A 19,103-nucleotide genomic window follows, 5' to 3' on the forward strand; every position below is an offset into this window, starting at 1 on the left:
TGCAACAGGCATAAAGAGAGTGAAAGAAGGGGAGGGGAAGGCGAGTCATCGTCGGTCAACTACTGCTGCGCATGCGTCAGTGACATTAAACAATATAAAAGAACATGGTGGACACAGGCCAACTGCTTAACTTCTAAGGAACTTAAGTTCTTTATCACAAAGTGCAATAGAAGGGGAACTAACACAGGTGGCTCCTAACTGACACATTGAAAATGCCTCAAAGATTTCTCTGGCCATCTGATTGCAGTACCTTTTCAACACACGTGTGTGGTCAAGGAGTGGAGTACAGCCACACTTGGCACAATGAACAGCCAGATTACTGCCAGTCTTAATCTTGACACAGTGAGCATGCTCGCGCAAACGTTCATTGATACAACGTCCTGTTTGCCCTATGTAAGTGCACCCGCAAGAGGTGGGAATGGAATACACTACACTGGTACTGCAATGTACAGGCTTGGTGACATGTTGCTTATTGCATGGTCCAGGTGTTCTCCGGCTTTCGTTTATTTTTTTGCACATCCTTCCCAACTTGTTAGGTGCAGTAAACACGACCTTTATACCAGCCCGGCCTGCGGCTTTCTTGATGCGATGGGACACACCATGTATATACGGGATCGCGACAGTCTTGGTTAAGACATCACCCGCTTCGCGCTGTTTCTTGGGGGAACGAGCCTCTTGCAATACATGGTGTGTCCATAGTGCAATACATGGTGTGTCCATACATGGTGTGTCCCATTGCATCAAGAAAGCCGCAGGCCGGGCTGGTATAAAGGTCGCATTCACTGCGCCTAACAAGTAACAAGTTGGGAAGGATGTGCAAAAAATAAACGAAAGCCGGAGAACACCTGGACCCACAACCCACAATCACTTTATGCTTAAAAATATTCGCCATGTTTTGCTCTTGGTGCCTCCTCCCCACTCCTTCTGCCAGGTAAGAGTAATGGCAGTCTCATGTGCTTTCACTTTCAGCTGGGCTTAAGGAAAAAAGCCGGATTGCCATTCCTCCAGAGAAGGGCCGCAACATGCTGGGTGTCCTCGATGAGACTGCAACTCTCGCGTATGGCCAAGTGTTTGTCCAGTTCACACATATGGGTGTTGACCTCCACAATGGGGCACCAAACTCTGGTGACTGCAACAGAGGTAGCACCCAAGTGCTCACAGGTATGCGAGTCTAGCCTATGCACCTTGCAGAATGGGGCATTACCAAACTTCTGCAATTTTCAGTACAACAGACAGGAATACACAGTGCCTGAATAACAGCTGAGAAGTTATATTTTTAAGAACAGATATAAACACATTTCACACCTGGAATTCAAACAAGACTGAAGACATTCTTGAAATAATCGGTGGTGGTCAAGCAAAAGATGTCTCATGCTGGGGCCAATGTTTTGACAAGAAAACTTGTCTTTGAGTTGTTGCCTTGATGAAGGCAACAATTTGCAACATTGGCTCTAGCATTAAAAAAAAAATGGCAGAAGTTTGTTTTTCTTGTGCAGAGGCTATATATTTTCATGCTCTCTGTGCAGTTTGTGTTTATAGTCAGTCATCCTTGTTTCTGAGTAGTGCAAAACTATTGTGATAACTATTGTGACAAATAAAACTGAACTGAACTGAATATCTAGCATATGCTAGCCCTGAACAAGTGACGCAAGAAAGCATACTGAGATGGGGTGATCATTGCCTTCTGAGCCATTTTTACTTGAAGAAATCCATGTAATGCATGCGAGAATAAGTCCCATGATCCTTTGTAATGGTGTGTCAGCATAGCAGCTGCAAAAGTGGGACCTTTGCTTATAATTACGGAAGGTGACTTATGCTCTCATTATGACATGAATCTTCAAACGTCGGCAACAGTGACTATGAGAACCTGTAATAGGCAAAGAAAAGAAAATATATAGATCACTCTGAAAGAGCTATGAGTAAGTAGCATGTGGTAAAGTAATTAACATAAGCAGGAAACACCCAGCATCAAAAAAAAAAAAGAAAAGAAGAGCAATTTGAACCTTGACATGAAAACACTTGATTGATCCCTAAGTTACTTGGGTGCGCCTTGCCATTACCGGAAAACCTCGCTGATATGCTGCCAGATTACGTACTTTCCTGCTTTATATGTTCATGGTAGGGAGCACCATTTCAGCTTTTCAGATGGTCTTTATGTAGAGGTGGGCCAATATCAACTTTTTTGAATAAGCATATATTTACAGCAAGAATATTCATATTGATATGCAGTTAAATCTCGATGCAACGAACAATATTATAACAATTCTCGTTCTCAATTAACATTCTCAATCGAGCATGTCTCATGCCTTTTCTTGTTCGCATGGGATCTAGTGGCTGGAAAATGTGTACGACTGCAGTCTGCAGCAGGGAACCACAGCGCGTTTCAGTTATTGCCTGTTAAAAGTGTGCGTTACGCCTTTGGTGGCACTGCACGCTGTGAAACAGATATTGAAGGTGCTTATCGCAATAGGTTTGGTGGTGATAGCTGTGAATGCCGTGTCCGACGACCCTGCTGAAGGCTTGCTGGTACCTAAATGAGAAACTGAGTGCGCGCCGGCATTTTCACGTGAGACAGGCGGGCGAGTATGGCAATGAAGCTTATAGGGGTATTACTCAGGCTCGCGCGTGCGCACCTGACCCTTCTCTGGATCGCACCGCGCCGGCGGAGCGGCAGTCGCTCCCTAGCACTTTCGCAGCAGCCCTAGCAGTCAGAGCTGTGACCCCTAACCCGCGGTTCGCAGTGAGTTGCGACCACGGCGGGTTCAGGCCAGTGGGGACAGGGTGAGTCTCAACCTAAGGTGTTTATTCACCTTAGAGTACAGTGATTCCAACAGACAACAACAGCCACAACACATACAAACACAACACAAAACACAACCGCAGCGGCGGAGCATTCCGCACGTCTGGGGTGAAACAAACCGCACAATGTGGGAACCACAAAAGAGGCTGATAAGAGTTCAGCTCACCCAAGTGGATCCGCGCTCGGGCCCTGGGGCGGTGAGTCGCACACAAAGGCCGGGCGCAACAGGGGGGACGGCGTGCGGCGGTCTCAGCGGCTGAATTGAGATGCGGCCTCTCGCAAGCTCTTCTGCCGTGAGACCAACGTGCCTCGGGGGAATAGCGCTTCTCCCGAGCGGCGGAGAGGGAGTCTCCCCGGTTCCAAGAAAGGGAAAGGAGGGAACGGGGTGCCTTGGCTGCAGCGTCGCGGCCAGGCGCGAAGAGCAGCGGGAGCGGCGGAGGTGCCCTCTCCCCGCTACCATCCGCGAGCGAGCACGTGATTATCGCGTGATAACCGCGTGGCCGCTCCGGAGATATCGGGATGCGCGTGCGATCCCCACAAGCTGCCGCAGTGGGCAGCTGTGTACTGTTCTGGACCGCATGCGCCTCGCACATTTTCTTGTTTACGTGGGATCTAGTGGCCAGAAAACGTATCGTACGATCGCAGTTTAGCAACGTACTGAACGTTGGTACCGACAAACCGTGTTTTCCGGAAAGACATGAACCGGCAAGAAAAGCGTAACTCTATTGGGTCATTTTTTTTTTGTTCTCGATTGCGAGTGCTGGTGCCGCGTAAACATACATAACGGGAACGTATCAACAAGTTTCTTCTGTATAACGAAGTGTGTTAATACACGATTTCAATATAACGAAATTTCACTGCCACCGCTGATAATTACGAGAAAATGAATAAAAATTTCCAGACACAGCTAGTCAAATGGTTGAATTACAAGCGTCTGCTTGCAAATCCATCTCTCAAATCTGCACCTCTCAAATTGCGTTGTGGGAAGAGTCACCGTGAATGAAGTGCCCATCATGTATAAATTCCGAATGTGATAAGATAATATTCCGGCATGCATGCTGTATGCTTTGGGTGCGAGCGAAAGCATGTGAGGGTGAGCATCAGCCGAGAAGGATGGTGGCTTGATGAGAGCTCTCTGGCTTTGCGTCTACTGGTGTGAGCAAGGGGAAAGTGGGGGAATGGAGTGAGCTCGCGGTAACGCCTTGAAGTGCAGGGAATGGGGGGGGGAGGGGGTCAAAGGGGTGGGAGGTACTTGTGTGTAGTCTTCTCTAGTGCAGGCGTGGTTACGCATGACTGTCAGTGCAGGCATATGCAGCCAGCATGCCTTGTTTTAGAGGTAATCTGCTGTGTGTGCAAAGAGTGGGTGCACCGCAATGGCATGGCATCACATGGACTGTATTCTTGTGCGTTTAGTACTGGATGTTGTGTAATCTCGATTTTTCATTCATTCAACATTCATTCATGAAATATTTTGCTAGTTTCTAAGATTCGGAAATACTGATTAATTCCTTTTTGAATACGAATACGAATAGTTCGTGTGAATTATTCTTTTCATATTCAAAACTGAATATTTCTGCACTCCTAATTTTGTTTTTTCTTGGTGTGTATTTTGAAAAGGGTTATGCACGTGAGAGCTTTCCATAGTAATTCTTATTATCACTGCAAAATATGTAATTGGTGTAATTCTATTGATTAATGAGTGCTCCTTTTTTACATGCGGAAAGTTTCTTTGCTAAGCCTACTTATGCACACTAATTTTGCATCTTGATCATTACTTTCAGTTACGCTTAATGCTTGCTATCAGCCATCTGCATTTTCTTTTCCTTGCTAAATGGCGTGAGTGAAAATCCATATTAGTTGGCTGTAGAGATGACTTTGAAAAAGGAATGTTGTTGCCTATGCTGCCAATGCAAGCAGCTCATACAAACATATTGTTACATTGATGTGTCAACTTGGCACCTATGTATGCTTAACTTCAAAAACATTTCAACTTAAAGCTGAGTTTTTTCATTGTTTTTCAGCATTGGCAGGCCAAAAATAAAATGGTGTATATAAATTTTTTTTTATTACAAAGACTGCATAGTTGCTTCTGGCCACTAAATACTTCCGCTGCTCATTTTATTGGTTGCTTGAGAGATTGGTAGTGTCTTCTGAATAAGCCACTCCAAACGGATCGCAGCACTCACTCATTTAATGTTGCATATGTGTGCCATGGAGTGACTATATAAGAGGATAATGTCCTGTTAATCATTCATGGTTTACAAGAAATAAGAAAGGTCAGGTTCCAGGTAGAAAATGTGAGCACTTATGCCAGGATGAGTGAGTGTCTCAAAGCCTGGTTCAACATCAACCTTACTTTTTTTTTTGTATCTGGCTTTGGGCCAGCATGGAGAACACAATTTTACTTAAAACAGGTTGCCACAAACTCCTTGCAAAATGATAAACGAGAAGAAAGGGGGTTAACCGAGGGGCACGATTTTCATTAGTCATATCATAAGAAGCCAACAAACACTGACACCAAGGACAACATAGGGGAAATTACTTGTGCTTAATAAATGAAAATAAAGAAACGGTAAATTAAAGGAAATGAAAATGGATGAAAAAAACAACTTGCCGCAGGTGGGGAACGATCCCAACCTGTGGCAAGCTTTGCAGACAATTGTTCTGCCTGAGCTTTGGTTTGAACACCAGCAGTTGTCATTGACAGGATTCTTGGAGTGGTCTCTGCAAATGGTACCGATTTTCCTCACGCGTTTGCCTCAAACCACCGTTTTAGTAGCAGTGTTTTCATATGCAGTCTACTTCTGTTAATTCGATCCAGATGTGACTGGCACTAGTGATCGAATTATCCAGTGGGTCGAAATAAGCAAGATGCAATAAAAATGGTATAACACACCGCTGATTCATTGGTCGTATTTTCCCAATACTAACACGCTCTCGAATCAAATGCACGCCTACTTTCTATGTGTATAAAACCAATGTAGAAATGACATAAAGCTCCTAAACAAAGTATATACCTAAAGTGCACCTTTAGAAAACTAATGCAGAAATGACATCGAAGCTCCTAAACAAAATAGATATCTAACGCACAACCAATATTTATCAAGAATATTGGACGAGAGCCTAATATGTGTTGCATAGTGATGGCCGGTTTCCTGAAGTCAGCTACGCCACAATACATTTGGGCATGCTGTAAAGCATACGAACACCGCAAATGCATTTCTAGTTGCATATCTGATTGCACCGCAAAGGCAATTTTTGGCTTGATTTACTCTGAAAAGAAATGCAGCGGATACAATGAGTTGGAATCTATATACAGTGAAGCATTCTGTGAGTGCATAAAGAGTCGAAACATGAGTACACACATGCACAGACGCACAAACAAATTATGCCGAGCCTTTTGTTAAGCAGAGTTGCTGACTACTAGTGAGTACGAAGGACGCCTTAACATATTGTGGTTTCAGAGGCAGCATGTGCAAACGTATGTAGCGAAATTCGAATCCTTTTTATCAGCAAGAAGTGTTTGCTTACTCATCACCGTCAGCCACGGATGCGCGAAGGGGAGCTTTCTGGTTCTTTCCTTCCCCTGTACGGCCGGCATAGTGGATGGATAGATGGATGCTGTGAGCGCTTGCGGATGTGCAGAGGCGAGCTCCATGTAGTGGTGGTGCAAGGAAACCAGCAGCGTGCATACAGCACTGTGATTGGTTGGCCTATTTGGCAAGAGAATAAACATCCTTGGTCACGAAACTTGGTGAGGTTTGCAAAGAATAGTTTCGCTATAGAAAGAGACGGGAATGTGTCAAAATTGGGCAAATACCGCACTACAACAAAAATACATTTGTGAGCTACCATTATTGCTTGAAATCTTCCTAGGGCAGGCTGAAAAGAGGTGTTTTTCATGGGAAATGACATGTGCAATGCATTCACTGTCCCCTAAGGTCCACGGGGGCATGCTCCCACCAATGGGGCCGCTATTGGGGTCACCAATGGGGCTGGGCGCATTAGTGCTGACTGGTCAAGTTTGAGTTATCCCACGAAGGCCAATTTTAGGATTAAAATAATGAAAATTTGGGCCCATAGAAATGCGTGTGCGCCGGCCAAGACATTCGTTTGAAATTGAATTAACCGGAGAATCAAATTAATTGGAGTTGAATTAACAGAAGTGTACTGTAATACAGATATTGCTAGAAATTATTAGTGCTATTACAGTGTGCTAGTCAGCTTAGCACTCACAGGCAGCGCTTGCTTCATGCTACATTGGATGTGCTTGAGCATGGACCGTGGCTGCTCACCCTACCCCAGGAACTGTACTGGTGACCAAGTGCCCCTGCCTGCACCCTGGGGATGTGCGCAAGTTTGAGGCTGTTGACGTGCCTGCTTTGCACCACATCAGAGACTGCATTGTGTTTCCAGCCAAAGGCCCCCGGCCTCACCCCAATGAGATGGCTGGTATGTCCTGTCAACATTTGCACAAAACTTGCTCACCTCAAGTTTAAAGGGTTGCTAAAAATACTAAATCATGCTAGACTGGTAAAGTATTATTCCACATGACTTCCACTTGCATTTCACACCGTAACCCCAGTGCTAGTCCGTTGGTGTGGCATCGCATATGTCAGTGTACTTTGTCATATTTGGGCCATTGTAGTTCTATAAAATATTCTCGCAACTTGCTAAACTGTCTCTTGCTCCTTTAGAATATTCATTCATTCATTCATTCATTCATTCATTCATTCATTCATTTATTCCATACTGCTACCTCGGGTGCCAGGCCTTAAGCAGGAATGAGCAGAATAAGCAGGAATTTCAGCCCTTCCATACTTCTTTGTAGCCCTTCAAGTTCCAATTTTTGTAAGAGGAGTGAGGGTGATGTCTGCCAGCTAGAACAGTTAAGCCAGATTGGATAATTTTATTTGAACCCTTTCTAGTTTTTTTTTTTTTTTTCGTGTTGAACACGGTAAAGGGATCCCTCACTACAGCTGCGTATTCCAATGGCAGTCTAATAAATGTCTTGTATGCGAGAAGTTTTATGTCCAGCGCGGCATTTCAAAGCCTCCTCCTTAGGTAACAGAACTTTTTCATGGCCCTTTTTTTAAAGTACTCTACATGGTCATTCCATTTTAAGTCAGATGCAAGTATTTTTCCCAAGTAATTATTTCTAGAGACGTCTGACAGAGCATGACCATCAATGCGGTAAGTAAACTAAAACAGTTTTTTCCACAACACTCTCATTATGGCTGTTCTTTTGTGTGTCCATATTTAGTTAAAAAAAAATACTTGGGCCCAAGCAGACTCTGTCAATATCCATGACGCCATGGCTAGCTGGTACAGGAAGTTCAAGGTGGCATTACCATCCATTCTTTGCTATTGCATTTTTTTCTGCTCACGAGCTCATTACGAGTGGCCATTTTGGTATTCTAGAAGCACAGCACACTAATAAAGCTGAGATATTTTTTCTCTTTAGTCTCCCTTTAAAGGGCTTCTCACCAGGTCTGGCCATCTTGAGCTGACAAGCGCCGTGTATACAATGCATGTTAACGATCATGTCTGCTATGTATTACATTGCTACGCGCTGTGGAAAGACCTGAAATTTCAAAATGAACGCCGTTTGCCCTTCTTACGGGCACCGCACTCCCAGCCGGAGAGTCGGCGCATATCACACAAGTGTGCCTACATACATTAATCAAGGCACTATCTGTTATTTGTGGAATCTTTTGTTTAAATAGACGAATTAAAGCTTGGAGAAATAATAAACCAAACAAGCTTAATGTCTTGGTGTTTTTGTTCTACTTCGCACTGCAGCAAGACAGATGTACTTCCATTTCGTCTGCTTGTTCCTGTGTCATGCAGTCGCACACGCGGACAATGAAACTAGGTCATTTTCTACCGTGTTCCAGTGCGCTATCGTGTTTTGTGATCTGCTTGTGTCTGCCTTAGTATAGCACTGACTTATATTGCTACTTAGGTGTTCTTGTGCACAGCACGCAAAATTATGCGCTGTGCGAAACAAGGCAGACACTACAGTTTGTGCGCGTCACTGTGACTGGAAGTGCGCTGCGCGGCAAGAAAAGCAAGGGAAAAAAATGAAGGTAGGGCTTATGACGTATGCATCACGCGTTCCTTGAGCTCTGGTATGGGAGGACGCAGGGAAGGAATTTCGGTTGTGGAGGCTAGGCGGGGCAAGTGGAAAGAGTGCCTCTCTTGGCAGTGGTGCTTACCTCTTGGAATCATCGGTTCACGGCACTTAAATGTTTCTATCTCGGCTATTAATGCACCAATTTGAAAAATTCTTAGGGCAGAACGCTCCCTAAAGGGCACGTATAACCGAAATTTTCTATGTGGCTTGGTGAGGGGCCCTTTAGAATTGGTGTTTCACTTGAAAGCCAACCACACTTATTTTTTTTTTTTTATTTGTACATACTGCAGCCCCATAGGAGGGCTATTGCAGGAGTGGGCAAAAACAGTGTTGAACAAAAATAAAGTGAAATCAACATTGACTCTTACAACATCTTTACAATCATTTACAAAAATTTTACAAATTGTTTTCAACGATTCATAAAAAGCAACGACACAGCAATACGCACACATAAAGTATAAACTAAACCTGATTTAAATAGTTACATATACTGGTTTTTATAGACAGCAATTTCAAATTCGCTTATCGGGAGTGAACGAACGCAGCCAGGCAAGGAATTCCACACTTCTATTGTGCGGGGAAAGAAGCTGTACTTGAAGGTATTTGTACGGGCATGGAGAGGGTTAAGATTAAGCTCGTGGAAATTACGCGTGCAAGAAGGCTTGGTGAAAGATATGCAAGCTGTGTTTGAAGTGTGGTATGACTTGTTAATTATGTTGTGCAAAAATTTTAAGGATTCCACATCACGACGTACTGAAAGTAATGTTAGATTCAGCGTTGGGAGGGCGGACGACGGTGAAAAATAGCGGTCATACCGATGTAAAATGAAACGGACGGCTTTTTTCTGAACTGCTTCTAGTTTGATTATGTTGTTTTGGTTATGTGGTGACCAGACTGTTGCGGCATAATCGATAATGGGGCGAACAAGAGTTTTATACATTAGAAGTTTTGTTGCTTTCGGAGCCTTTTGCATAGTACGACGTAGGTATCCAAGCTGTTTTAGGGCCTTTGAACATGTTTGGTCAATGTGTGAAGTCCATGAGAGATTGTGAGTAAATGTTACGCCAAGGTATTTGTATTGTCGAACTCTGGTTAAAGGAGACCCATTCAATGAATATGTCGCAATTGCAGGTGCTGCTCTTTTCGTGAAGGACAAAACAACCGTTTTTTTAAAATTAATGTTCATTTTCCATTTTTCACACCAAGCACTGAAAGAGATAAAGGAATCGTTTAATCGCTGAAAGCTATTCGGGGAATCAATCATGTCGTATAAGACGCAATCGTCAGCATAAAGACGAATATTAGAGGAAACATGTTTTGGGAGGTCATTGACATAAATTAAAAACAATAAAGGACCCAGGACGGATCCTTGAGGAACCCCGGAGCCTACTTCAAGTATGGATGACCTTGCAGAACTAAAGTCGACGTATTGGGACCGGTTAGAAAGGAAACTAGCGATCCAATTGACTAGGTGGGAATTTTTTAGTATTGCATTTAATTTTTGGAAGAGGTGAGAATGAAGTAATGAATCGAAAGCTTTAGAAAAATCAATGAAGATAGCATCAATCTGTTTACCGAGATCCAACTGATAAGCGATGTCATGGGTGAAGTCGGTTAACTGCGTGATAGTACTGAAACCACGTCTAAAGCCGTGCTGAACATTAGTTAGAATGGTGTTGGACTCCAGAAAATCTATTATGTGTTTGTAAATAATATGTTCCAGCATTTTGCACGATTGGGAAGTTAAAGAAATGGGTCTGTAATTCGTTATGTCTGTCTTCCTGCCTGTTTTATACAAGGGTATTACTCTTGCAAGTTTCCACGATGAAGGAACGATTCCTGTATCTAGAGACTTATTGAATATAATTTTAAGATAGCGTGATGTCCATTGTGAATAGCGAAATAAAAAGGAATTAGGAATACCGTCGGAGCCACTAGACTTTTTTGTGTCTAAATTTAGAATCAAATTAAGAACGCCATTAACATCAACGGAAATGTCGGAAATAGAAAAATCTGAATCATTATCAAAAGCAGGGCAGGCATGAGAATCGTTTGCGTACACCGAATGGAAATATTCATTGAATGCATTGGAGATGCGTGCAGGATCATTTATAGTTTCATCATTGATAGTGAATGAAGATGAAGATTCAGTAGTAGGCATGACAGAACGCCAGAACTTCCGAGGATTATTTCTTAGTAAACCTGGCAGCTCGATATGAAAGAAAAAATCTTTGGCCGTATTCATTTTCAAATTTAGTTCCTCTTTGGCAGAGGTGAATCTAGCAATTGCATCAGGGTCATTACTGCGTTTTGAGCGTCTCAGTCTTCTAACGCGGCGTGATAACTGCAAGATTTCTCTAGTCATCCAAGGGAGGGCACGATTTTTTTTCTTAGTTTTTAACGGAACAAAGCGTTGAATACACAGCTTTATAATGTTTTCAAATTGGCGAACTAATGTATTCACGTCACAGTCTTTACTAAGTGTGCAAAACGATTCAAAACGTTCTGATAAGACATCAAGAATAGACGTGTCGTCAGAGCGATTAAAGTCGAAAAAAGTTTGAATTTCGGCACGCGGTTTACAAACTGTGCAGTTTAGCGATATGGACACTGCCCTGTGATCTGAAATGCCGTCAGTAATTTCACACTCAGACAGCTTATCAACAAGGTCTGAACTAATAAATACCAGGTCAAGAAGTTTGTTTTGTCTTGTTGCGCCATTGACTACTTGTGTAAGCCCAAAAGATAAAGAAAAGTTAATTAGTTCGCTACCTAAACAACTGTGATGCGATGGTGAGGGCCAGTGAATATCTGGTGTGTTAAAGTCTCCCATTAGAATTAAGCTAGATGTATGAAAACTGTGCGTGTTGATGTAATCAGCGAGAAGAAAAATGTTATCAGGTGAGGAGGCAGGTGGATGGTAGAAAACAGAGACTATGATTGTTTTTTTGCCTAGGTATAATTTACACCAAACAGACTCAAGATCTGCTGGAGGACAGATAACTGAAAACTTTAAATCCGATTTAAAGAAAATGGCGACACCGCCTCCCCTACCAGTTTTGCGGTCTGATCGGACAGCTACATAGCCGGGTGGAGTGATTTCAGAGTCATATATGTGTTCTTGAAGCCATGTTTCAGTGACACCAATGAAATGAGGGGAATAGGAGGCTACCAAGGAAAGAAACAGCGGGAACTTATTTACTAGACTTCTTGCATTCAAATTCAAGAAAGTAAGCTTGTAAGAGTCGCGAATTTGTCAAGGTGAAGATGACGTGGCCGGGAGAGTGTTGTCAGAAAGGCTCGAATTAATCACTACGGCATTTACAGCGAGACCTGAATCGTCAACTAGGGCATTAGCTGCATCATTCCACCTGTAGCGGACACTATTTATAAAGACATGGTCATAACGCAACCTCACCACAGAGCCATGGTCACGAAAAGAAGAGGTTGCTGCCCATAGCTTTTTGCGGATGGCACGTACATTAGCCGAGTAATCTTCAGTTATGTAAAATTTTGTTCCTTTCAGCTTTGAGACAATTTTCATTATTTCTACTTTGTTCCGAAAGTCTAGTACTCGTAATATAACTGGGCGCGATCTACCTTCACGTTTGGTGCCAATTCTGTGACAACGTTCGATGGGCGGGCATTCAATTTGAAGTTTCTCTTTGAAAAATTGGTGTACATTAGACAAAAGCGTATCTGTGTTTTCGGCATTGTGTTCACCAAGTCCATGCAAAATTATATTGTTGCGTCTCGAGCGATTTTCAAGGTCATCATTTTTTTTAATTAGTTCCGAAACAGCCTGAGATAAAGAGCGTACGTCCGAACCAGAATGGTCAAATGAGACTTTAGGATCAGCGCTAGTTTTTTCGAGAGCGGCCACACGGGATTCCAGAGCGTCAAAACGCTTGTTAACAGTTTGCTGAAAAACCTTGATGTCAGCGATGTCTCGAGCGATCGTTTTTTGCCCAGCCAATAGTTCTGTCAGCATTCCGGAAATATTGTTCAAGTCATTATCCAATATTGTTCAAGTCATATCATTTATGGGAAACATCGACCACATTTACACATTTTATGTATTTGGATGTGCTAATTCTAAAAGTGCAATTATTTTTGTCCCAGCACAAGTACTTTCTGTACTTTAGAGAACCGTACTCAAAGCTGGGTACTTCACTTGGAGAGAAATTAGCATCTATACACAAAATCCCAACTCAATATTTAGAATGTAGAAATAATCTAGAAAGTTTAAGGGATTGATAGTTACCTTTCAGAAAAGGGAAAGCTGGAAATTCGGGCTTTCAAACGAAAGCAAAATGGCACAGTTAGTGCACACAGTTCCCGAATGGATGGTGGCAGAAATAGAGCAGGTTTAGGCTTCAATTTAAAGGTATGCGTGCATAGTTAATTGTTAAAAGTAATAATGAGGTATGAAATAAACGAAATTTTGAAGCCGAAATTTCTATATTGGTGCAGAAGAGTCAGAGCAATGTGAAAAGTAGAAAACAGAAAACACAATTTTTTGTAACATTTTCGGCTTTTAACCCCTTAACTGCTGATTACGAGATAACTCGCCATCATGAGCTGCCGATGACGAGTGAACTCGTCATAAATTTTTATGATTTTTGCACATGGTGTATGTGTTCAGTTTTCTGTAATTTTGACAAAAAAAATAATAATACTCAATGACTTCAGACATTATTTTTTTTTGCATTTCTAGAAATGTTCTTATAATTTGTCACTGCAGTTAAGGGGTTAAGTGCTGCATACCTTCCTTAAGAGAAATTGCAGGTTGTAAATACCCATTCCTTTTTTACTTTTAGAAAGGATATTTTTCTTGTAAAGATATAATTATTACTCCATTCTTAAATGACTTTAAAGGATCAAAAGTACCTGCTTGATATTTCAGGCTTAATTTATTTGTTAAGCCTCTGAGGGTTGATTTTTATCGCGATATGCGACTGCCCAGGGTCGATTTTTTTTTATTACAGATTGCAATTCTTCTTAGAAACTTCTTTTTGAAAAAAATTTACCTTAATTTTTCTAGGGTGACCATAAAGTGAGAAACAAATATTTTGCGTTGTTGTATATGTACTTTTCATTCATGAATAACAACAGTAAAAAAGGAAATAAATTTATAAGAATAAAAAATTTGATGCATTGTTATACACATAGTTCAAGGCTTTGAAAATGTGCACACGAGAATATTTCGTAAGACTCAAATGTTCCTGCTCTTACGCTAATATGTGCATCCATAGAGAAATCTAACTGCGTAGGTGCACTCACTCAAGAGAACTGTGTGGTCGAGTGCCCGTCAAAAAAGCAAAACGTGTGACAAATTTCCGCTAATCGTCTTATTGTCAAACAACAGAGGCAATTAGTTTTCGTGAGTTCCCAAAAAAACAAAAAAGCAAAAAAGCAACAGGAAGCATGCACGGTGGCATCCATCCTATGCGCACCCGTGTGAGCACTAAACGAGCGAGAAACAAATGGTCGCCCTTTGAGCAATTAGTAATGAGATAGCCATCAGTTTTGCAGGCGCAAGGAGCCAAAACCGCCTGCGGAACAATATCCAAACCGTTGCTCGCCCGCGTGCCCGCCAATACACGAGCGTTAGTATATAGACGCGCGGGAGCAAACTAGCTCTAAAACTAACCATGCAACTGAAAGCTAGAGAGGGAGGCACATGAAGAAAATTATCTGTATTCCCACATAGTGGCAGCACATGACAGAAAAGAAAAGTAAGAAATTAGTGCGCTTTTTAAACGTACAGACTGCGCCGTATGCGGCATCGACCATGTTGAATTTGTTCGCGGCGCTGTATATTTACGTCATTGACCCTGAAAGGGTTAAATGAAGGTCAAAACCTTCAAAATGTAATAATAGGCTGGCAGGTGTCAGAGCACCCTAAATAGTTTATTATAATACTCATTTCTATGAATAATTTTCAGTTTCTGTACTCGGGAGGTGGCCAAGTCATGACGCCACAATCAACTGTCTCACCCTGTTCCTGTGATTACCTTGGCTGCCCCATGTGGGTGTAACCAGAAGAAATGCGTGCAGTGCTCCTGTTATTTTTCCTTGAGGAACTACATTAGACCTAGGATTTTTGGTACAGAACATTTGCAAATTTTTCTCATGTCGTGGCATCACGATTATGTCGATGATTCCAAATCCTGCATTTCAAGACAATTTTCACAACAAATAAAGTATCTTGAAGGGTTTTCTAGCCTTCACACCATATTGACATGTGCGCTTGTTTATTTTTCCCTGGTGACTGCTTTTCACCTGCCAACAAATGTTGAACGTAATTGCTCCACGCTGTACATGCCTGTATTTATCAGAAGTCTTTTTATGTTATCAGTAGTTCTATTTGTTGTCTTTTTTGGCTGAACATTGTCTGATTGTGTGCACAACTCTAATTGTGTAGCACTCTCTGGAAGGCACTAGCAATTACACTGGAACTTTCGACGAGTCATGCATAAAAGCCGATGCACTTGACCCCTTGATCAGATTTCACCGATGCCAACTGTGCTTGTCGCTATCATTGTGCTTCGAGCATTACTTGCTTTTGTGGGCACAGGATTTCCCAAAAAAAGTTGTTTCGTGATTCACAGTTTTGCTGCGTTCTTTACCGTTACTACAACGTGACATTGGTGGAGGTGCTTCACCATTTATATTCCAGGCACCCCCTAAAAGCAGTGACCCTAACCCCAACTACGAAGACAATGCCAACGTCACCCTGAACCATAAACTTGCTTGCCACAGACTACAAACCCTGCCCCCGGAGCTCAGATTTCTAGCCAAGACTACCAGAAAAACCAAGACCAAGTCAGCAGTCACAATGACGGATGCAGCATCCCTCACAGCCATCGTCCTGTAGTAGCCAAGGGAGCCATCCATTTTCCATAGGTCCTCGTCGGACGGGCCAGAAACCTGGCTTGAGACTTTTGATAGGATCTTGACATTCAACAATTAGAATGCTGAGGAGGAGTTGTACCATGTATACTTCTACTTGGAAGATGCCAGGAGGATGTGGTTCAAGAACAACCCTAACAAAATGGATCCTGTTTTGCAGAGGCTTCCTACAGACATTCACAAGCTTCATGCATAAAGAGCGAGCTCAGGCTCTGCTGGAAGCCTGGATGCAGCTGCCAAATCAGAATGTCGCAATCTTCGTCAAGAAAATGACTGCTATTTCACCATTCCAACCCCGACATGTTTAAAGAAAAGAAAGTTCATTTCTTTATGTGTGGTATGAAGCAAGAGCTCTTCGCCGGACTGATGCGCAACTCACTGATGACTGTAGCTGAATTTCTTACAGAAGTGTCATCGATTGAGAAGACACTTGAAATGCACATCAGACAATTGAACCACCTCTCGATGCCAGACTGTGCAGAAGCCCACATACTCTGCTCCAACGACCTGTCAGAAACCATCAGGTTTGTTGTGCATGAAGGTCTACGGAAGATGTTCCCATCATTGCAACCTGAAGTGGCATTGATTGCTGACACCTTGCGCGAAAAATTCAGCAGTTGCTAAACCACTGCAGCCTCAGTTGAAAGGCATGAACTACGCCACTTCTGCACGCTGCCATGTTCCTCCTCAATGCCCCCGTCAAAACCCTGTGACCCCGCGATTCCGTTGCCAAATGCCATCGCCTACAGCCCGTCGGCCCGCGCGGTGCCTCAAGTACGACCGACATTTGGCGTGCCCCCTGACCACCGTTCGCTATGCTACCACTGCGGAGAAACGGACCATGTCTAGCGCTGATGCCCATACCGCAACTCGATGCCTATACCGTAATCATTGAATACATTGAGGAAGTTGTGGAAACCAGCAATGTGTTTATCCTCTCGGATTCTGTCGCCTCTACCTCGGCGGTCATAGATCGGGAACCAGTCTTTGACATCGATCCAAGTTTCCCCATGAGTAAGCAGCAACAGCTCAAAAGTCTTCGATGATACAAAGAATGTTTTTTTACACTGAGCATTCGACAAATGCCAGTTGCAAAGCATTGCATAACAACAGAAAAATGTGCTTGACCAGTCCGCCTGAGCCCTCACCAAGTTTCCACGTGAGAATGTGAAGCTAAAAGGCAACAAGTCGACCAAATGCTGCATGACATCATCGTCCAGCCGTTGAAACGCCCGTGGGCATCTCCTGCAGTCTTGGTGAAGAAAAAGGATGGAACCCTGCGTTCCTGCATCGATTATCGTCGGCTGAACAAGATTACAAAAAAGGACATGTACCTTCTTCTACGGATAGACTACACATTGGATCGGCTCTACAATGCTAAGTACTTCTCGTCGATGGCTGTCAAGACTGGCTACTGGCAAATAGAAGTCAACGAAAGGGTTTGCAAGAAGTCTGCCATCAAGTTATCAGGGTTCACTCTGAAGCTGGAAAAGTGTAGCTTCGCATACAATGAGCTTTTGTTCCTGGGCCACGTCATCAGCAAATCTGGGGTCTGTCCTGATCCACAAAAGACATCTGCCATCACTAAGGCCCGGATTCTGAAGCACTCCTTTCCTTACTTAGGATGTTTCACACGCTGTATAAGGCGACCTGGCGTCAATTCTGGAATGCACCTTACTAAGAGGCACTAAGTTAGAGCCTCCTTGGTGCTTCCCCGTGCTTAGGGAGCCGGCATGCTACCTTCATGCTTCCTAATCGTGCTCCTCTACCTCAACGCATGCTACTCCGCACGACTTTGCACGTAGTACGCTCGGCTAGGATAGGTGCCGTGCGCAATCAAGGCCGCGGTAGCCAGCCGCCGTGTATTGACGTCCAGTTTGGTTCAGAGGACCACGTTTTGTGCCATATCTTTTTACTTTGATTTTGTGAAAAGCGAGTGGCGAGAATGACGGCCTAGCGATATTTTTCTGAAGACGATTTTTTTTTTCAGGTTGTCCCACAGTTCTTTATTTTTTTCACTTCGCGTCGGCGCATGTGCGGCACGCTATTATATTCTGTGCACAGCAGCTCCCACGCTTTCGCCTTCGCGTTCAGCGATGCAGCGTCTGTTTTCTGGCTTTCATTCACATTGCTGTACCTGTGTAGAAGTTCCGTGAAGAAGTCCTTTTCTTCCTCTGTGAAATAAGCTTTGCCCGGCATGGCAAATACACACACACGCAAAACAAAGCGCACGAAAAAAAAAAAGTGACGCCTGACCAATCGAACTCAGATGCTGCCATAGTTGCTAGACTGAGTTTGCTTTCCTGCCATGTGCATCATGTTTGAACTATTTTTACATTATTAACCAAAGAAATGGAATTTATGCGTGGTACAGAAGTAAAAATGCAATTTTAACAGTCCCGGCACTTTACCTTGGCAATTCATTACAAATATTTCACATTTTTTGTAAGTAATCTCGAAACCAGAAGCCTCTAACGTTACACTTCCTTTGGTGAGGTGCTCCTTCCACAGGGAGGGCGAAAGGAAGCTTTTGGAATTCGCGGTGGCCTTCCGAGGGCGCCTAACGTTTAGGTAGCATGAAGGACTCCTTGCGGAAGGTGGGGAAATGGTCTAAGGTTAGGAGCATTTCAGAATGTGGCCCTATATTTCCACAACCCTTTGATAAGAAGGGAGTGTGCAGGTTCCTTGGCCTGTGTGCCTGTTGTAGGTGCCTCATCAAAGACATTTCTCGCATCATCGAGCCGTTAACCTTCCTTACGAAATCAGACGTCGATTTCAAGTGGCAAGCACTACAAGCGGAAGCATTCCAAAAGCTTAAACAATGCCTGCAATCACTATCGGTACTCCCCCCCCCCCCCTTCCCGAACGAAGTCGCCGACATGGAAATCCACACCAATGCAAGTAGCCTAGGCCTTGGTGCCATTCTGCTTCAAAGTAAAGACAGATTTGAAAAGTTCATTGCTTATGCTAGCCGGTCGCTGTAGAAAGCAGAAGCCTATGATTGAAAAAAAAAAATGCCTTGCCGTTATTTGGGCTACCTTGAAAATGCACCCTTACCTATACAACAGGTTTTTCAAATCCTAAATGACCACCATGCCTTGTGTTTGCTGGCAAATTTAACAGAACCTTCAAGACGCCTCCCGTGATGGAGTCACAGACTCCAGGAATTTGACGTCATTGTCGTCTACCAAGTCTGGATGGAAGCACTCTGATGCCAACTGCCTGCCACACGCCCCCATTGACCTGCCGCTG

The 19,103-nt window shown here is 43.3% G+C and overlaps 2 protein-coding genes across 2 annotated transcripts in view; one reads left to right on the top strand and one right to left on the bottom strand.

The window, feature by feature from the left end:
- The window catches only part of LOC135911169 (uncharacterized), a 61,096-nt gene that overhangs the window by 20,008 nt on the left and 21,985 nt on the right, over positions 1–19,103 (top strand). The window contains exons 6-7 of the mRNA XM_070525614.1: positions 970–1,161; positions 7,076–7,252. Of these exons, the coding sequence (XP_070381715.1) occupies positions 970–1,161; positions 7,076–7,252 (369 nt within the window). The remainder of the gene's footprint in view (positions 1–969; positions 1,162–7,075; positions 7,253–19,103) is intronic.
- On the bottom strand, positions 12,193–12,927 carry LOC139049769 (uncharacterized). The gene has a single exon (XM_070525575.1). The coding sequence runs from the start codon at positions 12,925–12,927 to the stop codon at positions 12,193–12,195; it is 735 nt and encodes a 244-aa protein (XP_070381676.1).

This window comes from Dermacentor albipictus, chromosome 9 (assembly GCF_038994185.2).
Source record: "Dermacentor albipictus isolate Rhodes 1998 colony chromosome 9, USDA_Dalb.pri_finalv2, whole genome shotgun sequence".
In the NCBI taxonomy this organism is placed as follows: domain Eukaryota; kingdom Metazoa; phylum Arthropoda; class Arachnida; order Ixodida; family Ixodidae; genus Dermacentor; species Dermacentor albipictus.

Bases quoted from the DNA above. Each gene is read 5' to 3' on its own strand.
- LOC139049769 (XM_070525575.1), bottom strand. From the start codon at position 12,927: ATGCTGACAGAACTATTGGCTGGGCAAAAAACGATCGCTCGAGACATC.